General features: G+C 45.2%; 1 protein-coding gene across 2 annotated transcripts in view; it reads right to left on the reverse strand.

Annotated features, from left to right (window-relative positions):
- EFCAB6 (EF-hand calcium binding domain 6) overlaps positions 1-22631 on the reverse strand; it is a 164755-nt gene that overhangs the window by 89947 nt on the left and 52177 nt on the right. For both annotated transcript variants that reach the window (XM_066590371.1, XM_066590370.1), the window contains exons 7-9: positions 18119-18237; positions 14381-14508; positions 4710-4858 (exon numbers count right to left, since the gene is read on the reverse strand). In XM_066590371.1, the coding sequence (XP_066446468.1) occupies positions 4710-4858; positions 14381-14508; positions 18119-18237 (396 nt within the window). The remainder of the gene's footprint in view (positions 1-4709; positions 4859-14380; positions 14509-18118; positions 18238-22631) is intronic.

The following is a 22631-nucleotide window of genomic DNA, read 5'->3' on the forward strand; positions in this document are numbered from 1 at the left end:
TAGACAGAACGTTTCATTCACAAAATTGTTCAAACGAGCAAAAGTGAACGATAATTGCTCAGTCTAAACACGAGTCAACGACCAATGAGAACCGTTTGCTGCTCGTCCGTTGTTCAGTTTCTGCACTGAAGGACTAAAAATCATTGTTGGCTTGTGGTTCCACTTAAACACTTCTTGCTCTGGGTTTCATATAGGGAATGTGAACTCTGACTGAGATGCGAACGATCCGCGATGAACGAGTCAACGATGAGTCTGCTGTCTAAAAAGGCTGCATGATAACGTCACTGGCTGGCTTGCTTGTGCAAACGAGAATCGTGCAGTGTAAAAGGAGCATTAGGATAGACCATCTATAGTAAATCAGCAAGGGTTCACTGCTCAGGTCCCCCACTGATCAACTGTTCATAGGGCCAGCCTGTTTATGTGTTGAGCTGATTTCTACAGGAAGCGGACAGCTCAGTTCTTACTGCAGTGGCCAGGCTTGGTATTACCATATATTCACATTAATGGAAATTCTGTTTGTAATATAAAGCCTGTCCACTGAAGAGTAAACGGAGCTGTCTGCTTCCTGCGAAAATTAGCTCAAAACATGAACAGACTGACCCTCTGAACAGCTGATTAGCAGGACTCCCAAGTTGTAGACCCCTGCTGATCTACTATTGATGGTCTATCTTAAGGTTAAGCTATCAATAGTTTACAACTAGACAATCCCTTTAAAGGTAAGCCCTGAAGCAATTTACCATTAGGCAATGTTGTATGGCATTTCTGAATTGTAATCTCTTCAATAGACTATACAGGGTGTCTCTAAAGTGTGGGAACGAAATATAGAACGAAAATGGTTTAGTAGATGGTGATTCAACATTGCATATAAGCTGCGGGTGGAATGGCGAAATCTGATAGGCTACGGTATGTCTCCACCATAACAGCCATTTTGAATTCCACCTTCTTGCATTCAACTGTATTTTTCCCAATGGGAAGTTAGGTGTGTGATCTACCAAACTGGCAAAGAATGTCACCAGAAAAACAATGGTGTGCTTCATTTTAACATAACTTTATTTGTTCTCATGCTAACACAGTGACTGCTTTTCATCACACCGAATGTGAATGATGGTGTTATCTCAAGCAGAATGTGTTGAGATCGTCCTTATGACGGTTGATTGAGGCATATATGTCATCGCCGCAGATTTCAACCAACACAACCCAACCCGACCTCCCATTACCCACAGTGCAGCGGTCAAACGTCTTTCCAAATTTCGAGAAACAGGTTCCATCACTGATGAACCAAAGTCTGGACAACCAAATATAGTTACCGAGGATTGAGGCCAGAACAACGGTTGTTGATGCTCCATCAGTAACTGTTTTCGGTCGTCCAGATTTTGGTTCATCAGCGACAGAACCTGTTTTTCAGAATTTGGAAAGATGTTTGGCAGCTGCTCTGTGGGTAATGGGAGGTCGGGTTGGGTTGTGTTGGTTGAAATCTGCACCAATGACAATATATGCCTCATTCAACCGTCATAAGGACGATCTCAACACATTCTGCTCAAGGCAGCACCATCATTCACATTGGCAGTAATGAGGAACATTCACTGTGTTACTATGAGATTGAATAAAGTTAGGGTAAAATGAAGCACACCATTTTTCTGGATTGGATTCAAAATGGCCGTCTTGTTAGTGACATGGCCCAACAGGTTTCCACCTTCCCCAAAACTTGTATGAAAAATTGTATCACTGTCTGTCAAACCGTTTTCATTCTATATGGGTGTTTCCACACTTTTGACACCCTGTATAATCACTATACACACACTAAATAGGCGAGAACAACTGGGTTGATGCAGAGTAAAGGCTTTATTATCCCACACCGTAATGACATCCTCATTAGAGATGTACTGCTCGTCTCTGAAACGCTGTTCCTATTTTCGGAGGCGGTGTGCGTCTAGAAGTAAATCAATGTAGGTTAGGGAATCTGGAACACCTTCATTTGCCTTCTTTTTAAACTCCGCAATCTATTAGTTTATGGAAAAGCTGTTAAATAATATGAGCGTTAGTCTGCAGGAGGGGCAGCGCATCGTTAACTCTTTCATTGGCTTCTTATTATTTCTGTGCTATTAAAGGGGATTACTTCTGATACTTTGTGTTATGCCTAGTGAAATATCAGAGGGGCCGGAGCCGGACGCTGGGGCTCCCTCCTTTGGTGAACTGTGAATCCCAGTGTCATGCTCCCACAGTGGGGGAAAATGTACTAATATCGTTCAGTGTGCGCCAAATTCATCAGTAGGCCATATGCCCTCCGTGTTGATGATTTTTGCATAGACTAACACAATTAATCAATGAATATGGTAAAGGACAGCAATCCTGACATCAGCGCACCCTGTGTTCCTCATGTGAAGGGGGCGGCAATGCGCAGGCGTGACCACTTGGCCATTCGCTTCTATGGGATGAAGAGAGATCAAGGCACATGGCAATCTTCCTCCTTCCCATAGAAGTGAATGGAGCTGTGGTGAAGCATGAGCACTGCCACTTCATTCCCATGAGGAGTTCAACATATTCTGTATCACTGGGGTTCTAGCATTTGGACCAACAGCAATTAAACATTTTTCCCTATGGATAACTGTCAGTTTGCAAACCCAATGAAAGGGGTTGTCCCACGAACAGAAGGTAATCCCTATTCCCATAAGGGATCACAATCTGATCAGAGAGGGTTCTATTCCTGGGACCACCAACGACTGCAAGAACGGGCACCAAATGTATTATGTGTTTTTACATCAGACTGCACAGTTTTGTCATATGGTGTTTGTGTTATCCTTTGTATCTGGGTCCATTTAACACGACTGCATTATAGTGTTTCTTTCATGCTACATGTAATAAAAATGAAAAATACTGGTTTTAGGAAAGGGGCGTGGCTTAGAAGAGAGTTGGGTTCTGAAGTATGCAAGAAAGTGTCCTAAAATAAGCGATCCAAGAGGTGGTGTAATTGTACGTTCACACGCAGCGGAAATCCCACTCAAAAACGAGCATCGAGTCAAATTTCACAGCCTACCGCTCCTCTCACCTCGCAATCAGCAGCCCCCCACTGCAGCACACAGATCACCCCTCACCCGGTAACTATTAAGCGCCAGGCTGTCAGTCAGTAATACGTCCACTTCCGCATCACCAGACAGGCGGCCGCAGCGCTTTGTTGCGGTTGTTGGGTGAGGGCTTCTCCGCGTACTGCTGTGAGGGGCTGCTGACTGCGGGGTGAGAGGTGCGGTAGAGGTGCTGAAGTCATTGACAGTAGGGTAAACCGTCATAGGCCCAATTCGGGCACAGACTAACATATTACAATGTAATGTACAACATCCCAATAAGTCGTTCTGGAATAGGCTCACTGTACCCGGTCTAGCTACTTTCTTCATTTCTATCTATGTCACATGACCCTCCACCTAAAAAATATCTCCACTTTCTGTGACATTTTGTCCTTTGCCGCTACTTCCTCTCCTGTCTGTAGCCTCCAACGTCTTGTGAGCAGTGCATGATGGGAGTACAGGAGCGGAGTACTGCGCTGTATTACCCATATGTAGAGATGAGCGAGCGTACTCGGTTCGGGTGTTTTTGCACGCGGGCCCCGCTTTTTCCGAGTGACTGACTACTCGGACGAAAAGATTCGGGGGGCGGCGTAGTGGAGCGGGGGGTAGCAGTGGGGAACAGAGGGGAGCTCTTTCTCTCTCCCCCCCCCCCCCCCCCCACTCCCCTCTGCAACCCCCCGCTCACCCCCGGTGCCCCCCGAATCTTTTCGTCCGAGTAGTCAGTTACTCGGAAAAAGCGGTGCTCGAGTGCAAAAACACCCGAACCGAGTACGCTCGCTCATCTGTACTCATATGAAGTTCAGAGTGCAGGAAGGTCTGTTTGCTTCAGAAGACTTTCTCTGGCTCTCTCAGTAAGAGGGCGGTTGGTGCTAGTAAGTTGTAAGACCTGTCAGCTGTGGGCGGAGCTACAGGCTCTATGCATGCTGGGAGTTGTAGGTAGCAGTCTGTTGTGTTTACTGCAGAAGTGATGCATATATACGCAGCAGTAGATTGGCGGCTGCCCGTAACAAAGAGGGTCAAGAGCGGCAGATAAAAAGAACAGGTTGATGCTACTTAGCTGTACCTTCTAGAGTTCAGCATCTTCAGAATTTCCATTTTGTGCCCAGAAGGTTCAGCAGTGTTGGATTCTCCCTTTCCGGCCCAGTTCTGACCCTGGGTCACATGACATGGCCCTTCCGTCACCCGTGATGTCATCACAGGGCATTGGTTGTTCGATTCCTTCCCAGAACTAAGTCAGCCCCCTTTTGTGTTTCTGTATCAACACAGAAAGCCCTGCTGGTTGAAATGAGCTGAACACCCAGTCAACTGCGATGATATCACCCACCACCAGAGACCCATGCCATGTGACCCAATGTTGGATCCCAGCTGGAAATGGAGATTCGGGCACTGCTGGCATGAGTATTTACCCTCCCTGAAAACATTATTTGTGTCAGAACCCCTTTAAATAACACCTTCTATCGAAATAACGAAGAGCATTGAAAACTCTAAAAACTGGAACAAATACAATAAAAAAATAAAACATAATATGTAAAAAGTTTGGCCTTTTTGCTCTTCGAATAAATTGGAATATTTTTCTGCGAGTGGAAGCAGAGGTTAATCCGTCTTACACGACAATTCAAGACATTCTAAAGGAAACATCAGGGGTCTTACCTGCTCATTAACTCGTAAAATGTTCGGTCGGGTACAGGCAAAATAAAGTTATTAATGATTGACTTGAAGGCATCCAGAGGAACATATCCAGTGTGATCTACGTCAAATGATCTGAAGGCCTTTACAAGATCCGGGTGGGAGGAGGAGATCTGTATGGGAAGACATTGTACAGCCTTTGTTCATAAAACGGGCTTCATTAATGTTTGAAAAGACGGAAATTCTTTTTTTTTTCTTCTCCTTTTCTTTTCTTTTTTTTTTTTACATTAGCCTATTTGTATTTAATGTCGGATGAACGCCTTCAGATGTTTAATTGATAAGTTTTACCGTTGCCTAAAATCCGACTGTACTCTACTAATTAGACTCAAGTGACAAGTTTTTATTCCTTTGGTATAATTACCAGTTCTGAAAAGTGAGATACAAAAATATTGGGCCGTTCTGTGCATTACGGCAGACTTTAAATACTGCCTGCTGAGCTCAAAAAGACACTCCGGTCTCACAGATTTTTTTTTTTAAGTAAAAGGAATATTTTAAGAAAAAAAATACATTTAAAACTGTCCCTATCTGGTAATGTACGCCGAAACCCACGCTGAGAGGTTTGTCATGTTTCAGAGATAGAAAATTGAGCTCCATTTTAGTCCTTTTTTCAAACGGAATACATGTTTTACTTCTTTTACGTTTTTTTTACTTTTATTATCAATGTGCACTTATCTCTCCACAATTAATTATTCATCCTTCGTAAGCTAATATGTAGAATTCACGGAAGATGTGCGACGATTCTGAACGCCATCTATACGTTGGACGAGTGGTTAAATATAGAAGCGCAGCCTTGGGCCATATTTACACTCGTTTTTCATCTGTCGGTTTATGCTAATTAAAATATTTATGGCAGTAATCTTATATTCCGGGACTCCATAAGCCAAACATGTGGGCAAACAGTGTAAGCATTGTGTTCGCTATATATGTGTATTTACAACAAAAAAAAGGCTCAGAAATATTTTTATGGAAGTTTCTACAAAAAAATGTAACTGATATAAAAAAATAGTACGTTTTGTTTACGAGCTTATAATTTATTCATGTGAACAATAGTGAGAAGAGGAAAGGGGGTTGGGTTACAGAGAATAAAAGAATTTAGGGAAACTACATTGAATGGCCACTTTATTAGAGACCCGCATCAGGTCCACCAAACTGAACTATTCACACCTGATAGGAAGGGGTCAGCGATTCATGCTGCTTGTTCCAAATTCAGACCTCCCATCAGCACGGGGCGACAGGAATCTGGATTGATCTGACCAGGGGATATTTTTCCATTACTCAGGGATACAATGTTTGCGTTCTTTTGCCCCCTTGAGTCTCGCCTTTCTGCTTCTCTGTATTCGCACACGTTAGTTGGAGCACCAGCATTGTATCTGGCGGCTCTTGACTATGTAGCACCTGTTCATCAGAATGATTCCTGACATCCTCCTCTGACTCCTTTCATCATCAAGTTGCTTCCATCCACAGGATCCCCTTTCACTGGATGTTTTTCCTTGATCACGCCATTCTCTCTATACTCTCCCCACCGGTACACCTGAAGAAAACCCCCCGTGGTTGGCAGTGACATCCCGACTCCGGCTAGTCCAGCACCGATGACCGGCGTTGGAAGTCACTCAGATCGCTGGATTTTCCCATCTAATGTGGATTCACACTAAAACTGATCCACAGAAAACTTGTCATGTTGTTTTTATGCATGAACCCCGGGGGGTTACATGCCTAATTTCCACACAGAAGCTCCAATCATCAAAGGGTCTCTAATGAAAGTGGCCAGTATATTTAAAGAGCTCCTTTAGGCTGGTTTGAGACGAGCCCATTTCACCTCCGTATTCTGCAGACTACATCACAGAGCCCATGTAATGCTATAGGACTATTTACGTAGATGTATTTTACACGGATGTTTTTTAAAAATGCAGCATGAACGCTTTTCAGGTCACCAGCCTGCAGCACCTTCCCATACTGCGCTGGCCCTCTCTCAGGTGTTGAGGTTAGGGGCGTCACCCTGTCAACCTCTGGCCTTCTTGGTCTGCACCAGACCCTGGGCTAGCAGCCCTCCCAGCTCCACTGAGCTGTCTCTCTCCCTCTTGTCTTTGGCAGGAACCGGCTTTTTATCTGGTTCCTGCTCCACCCCTTGGTTAACCCTCGCACCAGGAGTCCTGTCTCTGGCCCTCTACAGGCCCCCCTGTGCACTGCACCGCTAGTATATATATATATATATATATATATATATATATATATATATATAAAATCCATGTGCCACCACACTACAGCAGAAGCAATGCTTCTCCCGAGAACACCTTGGTAACACGCCGTGCCAAGAAAGCACACGGGGACACAATAGGGGCCCATGGGGCCCTCAGAGCTCGTGTTGAATCCATATTAAGGAATTTTCCCCTCATTTATTCACTACGGGTTCAACAAAGAAATGTAACTGATAGAAAACTGACACAATGACAAATGAAATCCCAGCGTAGCGGCATCTGCCCGTCATGTAATTGTAAAACTTGCCTTACAGCCACACATACACGGATATTCTTCCTCTGTCGGCTGTTTACTTAAGAACGACAGATGGTTTTGGATTGGAAATTAACTTGCCTTTAATTGAACACACATTTGCTTCCCATAATACATCTTCCTCAAACTCAGGCAGCGCCGCTCACTGCAGCCGTATAGGAGCGTCTATATATGTATAGAATGATGGATTTTTTGTTCTTAAATGGGCACCGGCGTGTTCAGTAGCTCTCGATCTCCATCGCTGTTTTGCGCACTATTGACAGGCACCATAGCAACACAGAAAGTGGATATTGTTCTGCGTGATGCGAACCGCATTGTTCTGCAATCTGTCACTGACTTGCAATGTTTTCTCAACCTTTGTCTCGTTTTTTACTTTTTGATCAGAAAAGGTCTACGATATTCGGTTATTCTATAGTCCTAATTATTGGATCTCGCCATCGCAGAATATTTTGCTTGTTGTGGGCGCTCTCTCCGCAGTCACTTCCCGCACTTCACGTAGGATCAGGTGTCGGAGCAGTAAGATTTAGCCACACTTATAGGAATCTTTCACACGGAGCAGAACTTTTTTTCACAATACGCATCAAAATTTGTCGTTGCTGATGTAGTGGCCCAGAGTGTCCTCCAGAACCGTCACACCAACTTCTGTCCTGTCACACTTGTCTATGTGCTTCTCTTAGGCATAGAAGGTGCCGCGCATCAGAGAAACCCTGTTTCTCCCCTTCCTGAGCTCACAGCTTAGTGTTGGCAAACAGCTGGTTACCTATTGGCTGTCCGTCACATCTCCACTGATTGGTGAGCGGGTCCAAAGGCGGGAAACCTTCTTCTAACAGCTATAGCTTTGTTATTTTTCCATCAACATAGTTGTGTGAGGTCTCATTTTTTGCGAGACGACCTGTATTTTCTACTAGTATCATTTGGGAATACATACATTGTTTTAAAGGGGTTGTCTCGCGAAATAAAGTGGGTCTATACACTTCTGTATGGCCATATTAATGCACTTTGTAATATACATTGTGCATTAAATATGAGCCATACAGAAGTTATTCACTTACCTGCTCCGTTGCTAGCGTCCCCGTCGCCATGGTTCCGTCTAATTTCGGTGTCTTCTTGCTTTTTTAGACGCGCTTGCGCAGATGGATCTTCTCCCTTCGGCTCGGAAGCATCTGCGTTTTGGCTCCGCCCCCTTGTACGCGTCCTCGCGTAGCTCCTCCCCCGTCATGTGCCGATTCCAGCCAATCAGGAGGCTGGAACTTGCACACGTCATGGGGCGGAGCTACGCGATGACGTGTACAAGGGGGCGGAGCCAAAACGCCGATGCTTCCGAGCTGAGCCGAAGAGAGAAGATCCATCTGCGCAAGCGCGTCTAAAAAAGCAAGAAGACACCGAAATTAGACGGAACCATGGCAACGGGGACGCTAGCAATGGAGCAGGTAAGTGAATAACTTCTGTATGGCTCATATTTAATGCACGATGTATATTACAAAGTGCATTAATATGGCCATACAGAAGTGTATAACCCCACTTGGTTTCGCGAGACAACCCCTTTAATTGTTTTTTATTACGTTTTTTTTTTGCAGACAGGGTGACCAAAAAAGCATAATTCTAGTGTTCTGTTATTTGTTCTGACTACGTTCACTGCGCAGGATAAATAATGCATTACTTAGATAGATTGGACTTGTACGGATGCGGTAATACCAAATATGTTGTTGGGCTTTTTTTCTTTTGATTTTTTATTATAAATATTGGTAAAGGTTTTTTTTACTTTTTAAATCTTTTATTTTTTCTAATAATTAATAAAACTCTTTAAACCTCATTATTACATTTTTTTAGTTCCCATAAAAGACTTGAACTTGTGATTGTTTGATCTCTCATAGTGTATAATGCAATACCATAGTAATACATTATACTGCTTTTCGATAGGTAGTCTATCAAGCCATGCCAAAGGGAATCCATCATTGCAGCACTGTGGATCTACAGAAGGCCACAGGCTACCATGACAATAGAAAGGCATCTCACATTCTCATAACAGGGGCCGCTTGGGACCCCGGAATACTGATAATATTTCGGCAAAATATTGAGTAATGGATCCAACAAATTCTTATCCGCTTTTGCTGACAACTTTATCTTCCAAAAGGTAGAAGAGAAAACAAGAGGATCTGCTATCTTGAACCTAATTCTTACCAACAGGGAGGAAATGGTTGAGGGAGTAAGGGTGGCTGGGACCTTAGGAGGCAGGGATCATGATATCCTTGAATTTTGGATAAAAAGGGGAGGAAGACCTGAGAAGACTCAGACCTCAAGGTTGGATTTCAGAAAGGCAGATTTTTTTTAGGAAGAATCCAATGGCTGGACAAATGTCCAAGAAGGTTGGGAAATATTGTGAAATGAGATTCTCAAACAATCCCTAAAAGAAGGCAGAATGGGAAGCATTTAAAGAGACCAGGATGGATGAACACAGAACTTACACACGTGTTAAAAAGGAAGAAAATATGTTCATCAAATGGAAAGAGGGGGGAATATCTAAAGAAAAATATAATGCAGTCTGCAGAAACTGTAGGGCAAGTGTCATAAAAGCTAAAGCTAATAATAAATTGAGGCTTGCAAAAGAGGCCAAAAGAAATTTTAAAAAATTTGGGCGGTATGCCAAAAGCAAAAAAAGCATCAAAGATGGTATTGGATGCTTACAAGATTAAAATGGTGAAATGGTTAAGAATGATGTTGAGAAGGCCGAACTTTTAAATTCCTATTTTGTATCTGTTTTCTCTCAGAAAGTAGATGTAACCTCAACTGATCTTCACTGTGCTATTGGGGGAATAAAAGAATGCAGGCTATCTGTAAGCAGAGAGATGGTGAGGGAACACATAGCTAACTTACAGGAATTCAAGTCTCAAGGTCCGGATAAATCCTAGGATACTAAAGGAAGCAGCAGAGGTAATTGCTGAACCATTCGCCATAATCTTTGAAAATTCGTGGAGAACAGGATGAGTCCTAGTAGACTGGAAAAGGGCAAATGTTGCCCTATCGTCAAAAAAGGAAAAAAGGTGAATCCAGGAAACTACAGGACATGTCCAGTGTACCTACTGAAGCAGAGGAATGGAAGCATGTGACCCAAATTTGCAAAATCCTGGAGAATAGAAGTCCCAGAAGATTGGAAAAGGGCAAATGATGTTCCTATCTTCAAAAATGGAATTGGGTGGATCCAGGAAACTACAGGCCTGTGAGCCTGACCTCTATACCGGGAAAGATATATGAACAAATTATTAAACAGTATGAATGCAAGTTCTTGAATAAAAATGGAGTAATTAACCAAAGCCAGCATGGGTTTGCAACAAACAAGTCATGGCAGATTAATCTAATTTCCTTCTATGACAGTATCACCGACTAGGTTGATCAGGGAAATGCGGTGGATATAGTATATCTTGACTTTAGTAAAGCATTTGACATACCATATCTAATATCATACTTATTGAAAAAAATGTTCAGATATGGGATTGACAAGGCAACTGTTAGGTTGATTCAGAACTGGCTGAGCAATCGTACTCAAAGAGTGGTCATAAACGGCCGCACATCTAAGTGGAAGAATGTATCGAGTGGGGTACCACATGGCTCTGTCCTAGGCCCAGTATTGTTCATCATTTTTATAAATGATCTGGAGAAGGGAATTGATGGGAAACTGATCAAATTTGCCGACGACACAAAGGTAGGAGGGATAGCTAACACTAGGCAAGAGAGAGAGAGAGAGTATTCAAAAAGAACTAGAAAAGCTAGAACAGTGGGCGGCGACTAACAGAATGGTATTTAACAAGGAGAAATGCAAAGTCCTACATCTGGGCAAGAAAAATGAAAAAAAAAACACATACAGAATGGGAGGAATTGGACTTAGCAGCAGCACATGTGAAAAAGACTTGGGTATACTAATAGATCATAGACTGAACATGAGTCAACACTGTGATGCAGCAGCCAAAAAGGCAAACACAATTCTGGGATACATTAGGAGAAGCATAGAGTCTAGATCACGTGAAGTCATTATCCCCCTCTACTCCTCCTTAGTCAGACCTCATCTGGAATACTGTGTCCAGTTCTGGGCACCCCACTTTAAAAAAGACATAAACAAACTGGAGCAAGTTCAGAGAAGAGTTACCAAGATGGTGAGCGGTCTGCAAATCATGTCCTATGAGGAACGGTTAAAGGATCTGGGTATGTTTAGCTTGCAAAAAAGAAGGCTGAGAGGAGACTTAATAGCTGTCTACAAATATCTGAAGGGCTGTCACAGTGCAGAGGGATCAGCCCTATTCTCATCTGCACAAGGGAAGACTAAAAACAATGGAATGGAACTGAAATTCCACATGCCTAGGACATAAATTTATGTCCTGGGACGTGAAGAGGTTAAAGACTCTCAAAGGGCTATTAACCACTATTTTAAATTATTTTCAACTTTCAAACGTTTTTATGTTTTTATGTTCCCCCTCACCTCTGTGATTTTAATTTACTTTACAGTGATATACTGTAGGTTCTGAGGGACGCGGTGTGGCCTTGCCGTCGGCCTGTCAGCTTATGCGTCTTGGACAAAATGCTAAACTAACACCCGCATTTTATTAGTGTGTATTAATATTTCCTTTATGCAGTTTGCTATAGACTTCTGTGGGAGCCCAAGATGTCAGCCAGTGCGGCCCACTGTTATGTCAGTGTAAATTGTAATCCTGTATTGTGGGACGCACCCATCTATTGGCTGGCTTCTGTGGTATCGTTCACATTGCAGATTTGGTTGTCTGCAGTCACTCCTCCCCAATCTGGGCTGGCTGAGTGGGTGACTGCATATAAGTCTGCAGTGAATAATTTAGCTCCTCTGATTTATATAGGCTGGCTTGCTGCGAATTGTTAGGTTCTACGGCCATTGTGCCGGCTTTATGGCAGTTGTGCCTGCTTAACACCATTCTTATGGCTTGGAATGGCAATTAAATGCCTAATTAGGGCCAGTTGCCCTCTTCTTCCTGCGTTGTACGCAGGAAAACTCCCTCTCCCTACCTTTTTTTCCAACTTCCATGGAAGTCTATGGGAGCTTGCTGTGTATTTCGGCAAAAGATACAGCAAGACCTATCTTTTCACGCATGAAATTAACAACCAAAAATGGTCGCATATGCCCTATTTTGCCCAGCATGATTTTTTGACGTGTCAAAAAATCGTTAATACGATTGAATACATTGGAATTAGAGATGAGCGAACGTGCTCGTTTAGAGCAAATACTTGATCGAGCATTGCTTTTTTCAAGTAACTACCTAATCGGGCGAAAAGATTCGGGGGGCGCCGGGGGTGAGCGGGGGGTTGCGGTGGGGAGTGAGGGGGGGAAAGAGAGAGAGCTCCCCCCTGTTCCCCCCTGCTACCCCCCATTGCATTTGGGCTGCTACAATATGTGAAGAACTCCTCCTTACACAATGACAGCAGTCAGGATAACAGCTAATTGCCACAGGGTCCCAAATGGCGGACCCCCACTGATCAACAGGTCATCAATAGTTCAGACCCCACTTTAACCCATTTACGACCAGCCACTGTATATATACGGCGGCTGGTCCTGGGCTTAGAGGACCACCGATCGTAAAAATACGGTGGTGCTCTAAGTCTCCTGCCTCTGCAATCAGTCAGAGACAGGAACGGGTTATCAGCTGTCAGTGACAGCTGATAACCCGGAGCAGAAGGCAGGAGGGGTTTTTAACCCTTCCTGCCTTCTGCTTCCCCGATCGATATACAGTGCTCAATGAGCACTGTATGGGGAAAGTGAAAGTAAGAAGTTCTTTCACTACGGGAGCCTCGGGGGGTCATGTGACTTCCTGGGATTCCCTGCTACTGCAGAGCTGGAGGGTCAGACTTAGACCCTGGCAGCTCTGCAGGTGACTAATGTCACCACAGGGGTTGCTTTTCCCTGCAACTGGGGCTCCTATGGACGCCCCAGCTACAGTGGGAAAATGTCAAATAAAGTTAAAAAAAAAAAAAGTGAGTGTCCCCCAGAGGTCTTATATGACGTCATGGGGGACACAGATAGTAAAAAACACAATTACATAAATAAGTAAAACAAAATAACAGAATAAAACAACAATACATACAAAAGAAAGAATAACACAAAGCCGACGCCGTATGCGCCCTGTAAACCAAAACCATACATACTATATATCAAAACGTCTGAAATAAATAGAGGAACCCATTTCCATACTTTATTTTAGTGTAAATATAAAAATAATTTTTTAAAAAACTATAAATGTTAAAAAAATCATTTTTTTTTAGCATTTTACCCCCAATAAAACTAAAAAACAGAAAAAAAAGTCAGTGAAAAAGATATTAAAAAAATAGTCCTATATGTCACGGAAAAAAAACGCAGCAAAAATTATTTTGGTAGCTAAAGGAAAAAAAATAGAGCAGTAAAACCGCCACATGGGTAAAATCCCTAAAAAGTGTCTGGTCCTTAAAGGGGTTGTCCCGCGGCAGCAAGTGGGTCTATACACTTCTGTATGGCCATAATAATGCACTTTGTAATGTACATTGTGCATTAATTATGAGCCATACAGAAGTTATAAAAAGTTTTATACTTACCTGCTCCGTTGCTAGCGTCCTCGTTCCCATGGAGCCGACTAATTTTCGCCCTCCGATGGCCAAATTAGACGCGCTTGCGCAGTCCGGGTCTTCTGCAGTCTTCTATGGGGCCGCTCGTGTAGAATGCCAGCTCCGTGTAGCTCCGCCCCGTCACGTGCCGATTCCAGCCAATCAGGAGGCTGGAATCGGCAATGGACCGCACAGAAGCCCTGCGGTCCACGGAGACAGAGGATCCCGGCGGCCATCTTCAGCAGGTAAGTAAGAAGACGCCGGACCGCCGGGATTCAGGTAAGAGCTGTGCGGGTTGTTTTTTTAACCCCTGCATCGGGGTTGTCTCGCGCCGAACGGGGGGGGGGTTAAAAAAAAAAAAACGTTTCGGCGCGGGACAACCCCTTTAAGGTACAAAACAGCTTGGTCCTTAAGGTGTTAATCTACCTCCTTTGTTATGTAATGCAGTGATGTAAATGCTGCAGCCTCTTATAACCCAGTTTATTTGTGGAAGGCAAAAATAAACTATCTACTGGATTAGAATTTTTTGAATGTACCTTTTTCCGGACTAGCCCTTCGAGGTCTTCCAATGTATAATCCTCAGTGCTGGGCCCATCGGGTGAAGAAGGCAGTCTCCACTTTCTCGGCTTCTCCTGCTCCAGCTCACTTGCCTCCCAGTTCAATGCTGTTTGGAAAATGTTACAAGTTAGTAACTAATTCTTATCTATGACTGACATTCAAAGCGAAAACTGTGGTTAAAAGCACAAAGCACCTACATACAAGGAATGACCAAACATCTTACAGCAATCCTCCAGCTTTGGGACAGGAGCGGGCGGGGGTCTATGGGGGGTCTATTACCCGCCGTTGTTCTTCTCTATTACTTCTCCAATTCACCAGTTCAAGGCCCTGTTTTTGGCTGTCCAGGATGGCCACAGCAATGTCCTAACTACCTAATGCACACTGTGCACTACTCTCTGATTAGCCAGCACTGATCACATAAGCAGCCCTGGCCAATCATAGAGTAGGTATATTGCACCGGTAGGCTAACACTAATAATGCATTGTGGATATTAGGTCGTGTGAATATTGTGTCAGCCATCTTGGACGGCCGAAAATGAGACCTGGAAGTGGCTGATCGGGGGGACGGGAGAAAAGAACAGCGACTGGCAATATACCCCCTCCAGACCTGGGACAGAACTTTGTCCCAAAACAGAACTGCCAACTACAGTCTGCAAATTAAAATGCACCTGTCAGTAGAGGAGTAATGTTACACTGATTGGCCCCTTTATTAGAGCCCCCCCCCCCCATCTAGTAGCGTTGGACTCCTTTGGCCTTCAGAACTACAGCAGTACATTGTGGTGTAGATTCCACTTGGTGGTGATATGGTTCCGCAAGAATATCGGCCCCTGCAGACAGGAAGCTTCTCGTGGTTGCTGCAGATTAGATGGAGGTGCTGACATGTTCTAACCAGCTGACAGGAAGGGGTCATCAATTCATGCTGATCAGTCAGGGTTCCAAGCGGTGGACCTCAGCCGATCAACTAGTGATGACCTATCCTGAGGGCAGGTCATCAATAATAATTGCTTGGAAAACCCTTTTAATACAATAGGGGATGAACTAAAACCTAGGAACTAAGAGAGACAAGAGATGCATGTGAAATAGACTCATTTGGTCACGTGGGAAGTTCCTCCCTTGGAACCGATGAAAAGGAAAAAAAACTGTAAAATGCAGGAAGTGATATATGTGGGGAGATTTTGATCCCTGTGACCATATAGGTCCATGTATGTCAGCATGGTGGCTCAGTGGTTAGTACTTTTGCCTTGCAGCGTTGGGTTCCTGGGTTCAATTCCAACTAAGGCCTCATGTCCACGGGCAAATTAGGATTTTAAATCCGCAGCGTATTTCCCGCACGCGGATCCGCGCCCCATAGGGATGCATTAGACACCCGCAGGTAGTTAAATACCTGCGGATGTCATTTTTCCCTGCAGGCGCGGGTCCCGTGTGCGGGAAAAAAAATGGACATGCTCCATTTAGGTGTGGGTCTCCCACGGGGACGGCTCCCGCAGGCTTCTATTGAAGCCTATGGAAGCTGTCTGGATCCGCAGGAGACCCGCGCCTGAATTAAACTCACCTGCTCCGGGCGATGCAGGTCTTCCTGCCTTCGCGGCCGGATCTTCTTTCTTCGGCCCGGCGGATGTGCCCGGCTCATGCGCCCGGGAAGCAGCCGGTGTGCCGAGCACATCCACCGGGCCCAAGAAAGAAGATCCGGCCGTGAAGAAGGGAAGACACGTACAGTCCGCAGCAGGTGAGTTTATTCTTATTTTAATGCCTCATGTCCGCGGGGCAGGAGGGACCCGCTGCAGATTCTCCATGGAGAATCTGTAGCGGGCCTGATTTTCCCCGTGGACATGAGGCTTAAGGACAACATCTGCATGAAGATTTCACCATGTTTGCGTTGGTTTCCTCCCACACTCTAAAACATACAGCTAGATGAATTGTGAGCCCCAATGGTGACAGACCCCAGGGTATCAAGAGATGGAAATATGTCATAATTATGTAGGTTTACTACTAACCCAAATCTGGAAGAAAGGAGAAGGTTCACTCTCATGGCACAATTAGACAATGTTCACATTGTTCTTTTGACCTCCCTCTAACATGTACTCCAGGAGGCTATGACAGATGCCTAACAGCGGTATCCATCACCCATAGGCTATGATGGCATCCATTTAACTTATTCATTATGAGCTTGTTCAATAGCTTTTTACGATGTAGCCATTATATGGACGATGTTATGGCCTATGGATGATGGATGCCACTGTCCGCATTCGTCACCTACAGGCTATAATGGCATCTGTTTAACAGATAAGTCATGCAAAGCTATTGAAAAGCTCATGACGTATACATTTTACAGATGCCATACATTGGCATCCATCATCCATAGGCTACCATGGTAATACCATGTGGGTTTTTTACTAGACTGTGTGGAATGAAATAGCGGAGTCCACTCGAGTATTCTTTTTTTTTTGCAGTATACTAACATGCAATGGCCAGATGGAGGCCAAAAGGACACTTTGTTAGCCTCTGTCTGACTAATGGAGCCTATGGGCATGTTGGAGAGCTTTCTAGACGTATTTGTCAGATGTAAGTAAAGAACGCAATGTGAACAGGGTCTACTCCTTCCATCAGTTCACAAACTGTTAGACTCCTTTCACACCTCGTTAGAGGGGGTTGTACCAGAAAACCAGTCTGACCCCCACCCATCCCCAGAAGGAGGTCCCATGTCGTCCTCTTCTTGTCACTAAAGGCAGGTTGCACTCACCTGCAGTGACAGACTGAATGGAGCGCCGGCCGAGGACGTGCGATGCCGCTCCATTCATTTCCAAGGAGATGACCGGGTAGCTGAGTAGAAGCACTGGGCTAGCTCTGCTGAACGACTACATAGAGCGCTGCTGCTCATGCTTGACCTCCGTTCCATTCACTCTCCTCCCCGATGTAGGGGGTGCAGTGAGGAGGATGAAGGGATAGGTGATAAAAATGCTTACTGGTACAACCCTTTTAATGACTTCCATTACATGTATACAGCAGGAGAAGCTCTGGATGTATACATCTAATGTGGTCTGTGACTGGTGCCTAACAGTCGGCAAGTGGATGTCATCATTACCTATAGGTGAGGGATGTATTTAACGGGTACCAAAAGGCAGCCTATGGTACCTACACAATATAATGTTATCCTGGGGTCCTAGGTTCAGATCTGACCAAGGACAACATCTGCATGGAGTTTGGACAGTTCCTCCCACACTCCAAAAACATACAAATAGATTGTGATCCCCAATGGGGAGAGAACCCACCGAGTGCTGCATAATATACATGCGCTATACAAATAAAGGTGTTATTATAGCCGTTACAACAGACACTATCATTGCCTATGCGAGACGGTTGCCCCTGTTAGGGATTCCTTTTACACATCCATAGCCTATAATGGTATCTGAGTAATGCATGCGGCATGAAATCCACAGAAAAGCTCATTATATATATGTGAAAAGGATGCCTATGAGGCTGCCATACAGTGGCATTGGTCACGCATAGTCCACTATGGTATCCATTTAAAGGATATGTATCTTACAGGATGTGTCGGGATGGAAAAGTGCAGTCTGCCGCACTATTCCAACCAGAAAACCCCAAATCCTTGATGGATAGCAGCCGAATGGAGGCCGAGGGAGTGCGTGATGGATGGAGGGCCGTGCATCAGTTTGGCATGAGCCTTCCCATCTCAACAGATCACAAGAAAGCAGTTACCTCGTGCCACGCAGTCTTGTCCTGGTTTGCTCTGCTGCTCCACATTAATCCCCAGGTTCCTCAGCAGCTCCTTGTAGTCCAGGCTGTGCTTCTTACCGATACAGTAGCGGTTCCAGACCCTGTAGATACAGATGGCGGACCTTACCACAGCAGCTCAGCGGCATCAGTTAGTAGTATGCATACAGGTCAGAGATCAATCTTCACATCCATATACATTGTAGCGAGCACCACAATTTGTGCCAATTTTCAGCACGATGAAACTGAAACCGTTTGGGGAGCGGGAAAGGGGGATTCCCTCAGCCGAACAGTTGCGTCTCTGGACAGAACAGTACAGCGCCGGACGGAACTCATTGACTATAATGGGGTCTGCCTGCTTTCCGCTCAGCTGACCGGTGGATCAATGACAGAACCCCCATCTGGAGGGTCCAACACAGATGTGACACCGGCCTAAAATACATCTACATGATTCTGTTTCTAAATAAATGTTGTGTGTTTTGGTACTCCTTCTGCTGCATCGTATCCTAACTCTGTGCCACAATGGCACATGCATACTTAAAGGGCCAGCACTTGTCCTGCTAATCTTTTTCCAACCTATCCCCACACGGTCCTGACTATATTAGGCACCCGCCTTCTAAGGTGGATACCTAAGCAATTTGGTCCCACCCTATGAAGTAAACCTGATCAGTAGTTTGTATGTTTACCTGTTTTTCCGATTCCTGCTTCTTTGTGACTATTCTGACTTCTCGATTCCTGGCCTCAACTACATTTATTGGACTACTCTCTCTGCCAACGTGGACTGTTTATTGTATTGCCCCTCCTCTGCCTGTCCTGACCTCGGCTAAGCCTCCTGGTTACATACCCTTAGGTCCAATATCCACTGAATTGATTCCGCAGTTCAAGCCGCCAATAGACAATCATGGGCGCCCGCAGCTGAATTTAAGCATGTGGTTTTGATTTGCGGACCTTTTGGTCTGGAAAACAAATCGCAGCACGCTCCATTTTGCTGTGGGTCAGTGAAGTGAATGGAAGCTGCCCGATCCGCGGCCCGCTCGCAGCTGACACTGCAGTCGGGCCGCAGATCCCACAGGAAAGCAGGAGATTTATAAAAAATAAAAAAAAACTCCACTGCGCATGTGCGGCGCCCACCCATGTCCGCAGTGGAGAAGATGGAAGACCCGCACAGCCACACAGATGATCTTGACGGGTAATAATATCCTCTTGCCATGGGCATGGTGGGATTCTGCTGCGGGCACCCGCCCGTGGAATCTACCCGTCCGTAGACAGAGCATGCCTTGGTCTCATGTGGCATCAGCTGCCACATAACTGAGACTGTGTGTAAAGGCTTGGCGACCCGAAAGAGAAGTCCAGATAGCAATTGGTGGAATGAAAGGGTGAAAACCAGGGTACCACAGGAGCTGCGTCCAGATTTAGCCCAAAGCTGAATTAGCATGTGGCAGGACAGATCCACATCCACTCTATGACATGTTGCAACGTTCTGAAACTGTGTGGCAAGTTAAAGAGACTGGGCCGGTGATTCAGCTGCCAAGTGAAGACCATGTGTGCTGTGCCTTACTCTACTGTACCTGCCCGATGGGTGGCACGGCCCGGGCCTACTGTACGGCACTGCTGGTAAGGAAATAAACGGTTCCTGTTGAGATTTTTTCCGTTCCTTCATTTTAAGGCAATTTATTATTATTCACCACGGAGTCCCTTTAATTTTCCATTTTCCTTCCTCCTGATATTTCCATGCATTAGATATTTTATCTCCCTGCACGCAAGCGTTTCTTTATTACGGACATGAAAAGTTACAACGCCGGTAGTTTTCACTGCTCTCTTTATTCCCGCTGTACGCCGAGCGCACCGGCATGTAACGGGGAAGCACTGCTCAAGGGAGGATGGCTGCGGAGCAATGAATCGTCCTCCCCTCCTCCCCCCCCCCCCCCCATCCACCCACCGCGTCCGCACTCACCACCGCTTTATAAACCCTTTGCCTTGTGTCTTTGCAGTTTAATTGAAAACTGTGCAGGCGTTTTATAATTTACTGCTTATGTGATTCTGGAATGGATACAAATTCAATTTAAGGATCTAAGCTGTTTTCGGATTGCAGTGAAAAACGCTGGGCTTAGTGGTGAAATAAAACACCGCGCTGGGTTATTGCCTTCCTAATTTCATAATGCCGGCGGGATTTTGGCCGGGGAACAGGGGAGCTCTGTGACAGACTTTGGGTATTCTTCTTTTAATTGAATTAACCTGCGTGGTTTCATTGGGGGACGAGGGAGCGACGATTGATGCCGAATCTTCAGCCCCGTCGCACTGAGGAGGAGCGGTCCTAATAACGGACGACTGTGGTAATAAAGGCGCCTCATCCGGAGGTAACTTTCTGCTTTGGAGTTGGCGGTAGAAGATAAACCGCTGCATTCTCTAAGTGATGATGTGTGAAATATCTCGGCGCTGTGACGGCACTTAAAAGCGGCAGATGTGTTTTTATTTCCACTTAGTATGCGGGATTATTAATGGCATCTATAGGGAAGGAGCGTTTCGCTCTACAAAAGGGGTTTGAAACAATGGGGACGTTCTTTTTGCATACTAGAACATGGTGGATATGGTGGAAAGACGATGTCCGTATTGTTTGAGTCTACGGAGGTAATAAAGGGAGGGGTCCCTTGTCCAGGACCCCCTTTAGCGCAAGGCTAGTGAGGCTAAAGGTGCCCGCCCATAGACATAAGGGAAAAGTCGCATGAACTGGCAGATTTTGACCATCATTCGAGAAGTTCATGCGAATGAGGGTCTGCGATGGCAGACATTTTTTCTTCTCGTCTCATTCGGATGCATTTGGTTTCCATCTTTTTGATGGAAAAAAAAAAGACTAAACTGCCGGATTTTTTTCCATAGAAATGAAATGTGGACCAGATGGAACGAAGCTCTTAGTTTTGTTTGGCACTGCTGTCAATGGGGACGGGCACAAGTGGAAACTTTTTGTTTGTGTCTTTTTAAGCTTCTGTTTAAAGGGACGCTGTCATCACCTTTGAGCCCCATTAACTACATTATGAGGCTTAAAGGTGAGGAATGGGGAGTCTGAGAGCTGCTATTTATTCTCACCAGGTTCCCCGTTACCGCGGTGTGCCCTGAGAAATAATGACTCTTCTCTTTTCAGAAGGCTATGTGCATGCGCTCTCCCATTGAGATCAGTAAGATGTAGCCTTCTGAACAGAGTCATGTTGTGTCCGTGCGGTGATTTCTCGACAGCACAGCTCTGGAACAGGAAATCTGGCGAGTACAAGAAACTGCTCCCCAGACTCCCCTGCTCCTCACATAAGGCATTGTATGGGTTCAGAGGTGATGGCAGGTTCCCGTTAGTGGATCTATTTGATATAACTGTGCATGTGCGGTTGTAATGGCATGTTGACATCTGTGTTGGAGCCCTTCGCCACACGTGTGCTATACAATCCCAGACGAAACAGTTCAGCGCTCTATGCTATGTCACCCAAGAAAATGCCAGTTGGAATGCTGGAAGCCGGATGGACTCCATAAGAGTCAATGTGCTCCATTTTGCATTTTCAGAGAGACATGGAGAGAGAGTGAGAGTGAAAGACAACTGTTTGACCAACAACTGCTCAAATCCACACTTTGGAGAGGAGAGAGGGACAATCACTTGACTGACAACTGCTCAAATGCCCATTTTGTGGAGGACAGAGAGACTATTGCTTGACCAACAACACACATTTGAGCTAAACAATGGAAATCAAGGGGAGGCATAGGAGCTCATGTGATCGTGCCCCAAACTACAGCTACATTTCAAGCAAACAAAAAATTTATGAATCGGATGGATATACTATTTTTGTTTTTAAAAGGAAAAAAACACGGATTCATTCATAATGGATACAAGTACGATGAAGGGAACATACTTGTACATATGGTGGCGCCACCATAACTCCTAGACAACATGCCCGCTGCCTTGGGGTCATATTCGACTCTGATCTCTCTTTTACCCCCTACATCCAATCTCTCGCCCGGACATGTCAGCTGCTCCTCAAGAACATCGCAAGAATCCGCTCTTTTCTCACTGTGGACACGTTAAAAACGCTCACTGTTACCCTCATCCACTCCCGGCTCGATTATTGCAACTCGTTACTGATCGGCCTCCCCTGCACCAGACTCTACCCTCTCCAATCCATCCTGAATGCGGCAGCCAGGCTCATCTTCCTGTCCAGCCGCTACTCGGACGCCTCTGCCCTGTGCCGGTCACTGCACTGGCTGCCCGTTAAATACAGAATTCAATTTAAACTCATTACCTTCATCCACAAAGCCCTCCACAGCGCAGCGCCCCCCTATATTGTATTACTTATCCACAGTGCAGCGCCACCCTATAACGCCTCCCTCATCTCAATCCATCAACCAGCCCGGGCTCTCCGCTCTGCTAACGAAACCAGACTGAGCGCCCCTTTACATCGACCTTCTCATTCCCGCCTCCAAGACTTCTCCAGAGCAGCACCGGTCCTCTGGAACGCACTAC

The sequence above is a fragment of the Eleutherodactylus coqui genome, chromosome 2 (assembly GCF_035609145.1).
Source record: "Eleutherodactylus coqui strain aEleCoq1 chromosome 2, aEleCoq1.hap1, whole genome shotgun sequence".
NCBI lineage: Eukaryota > Metazoa > Chordata > Amphibia > Anura > Eleutherodactylidae > Eleutherodactylus > Eleutherodactylus coqui.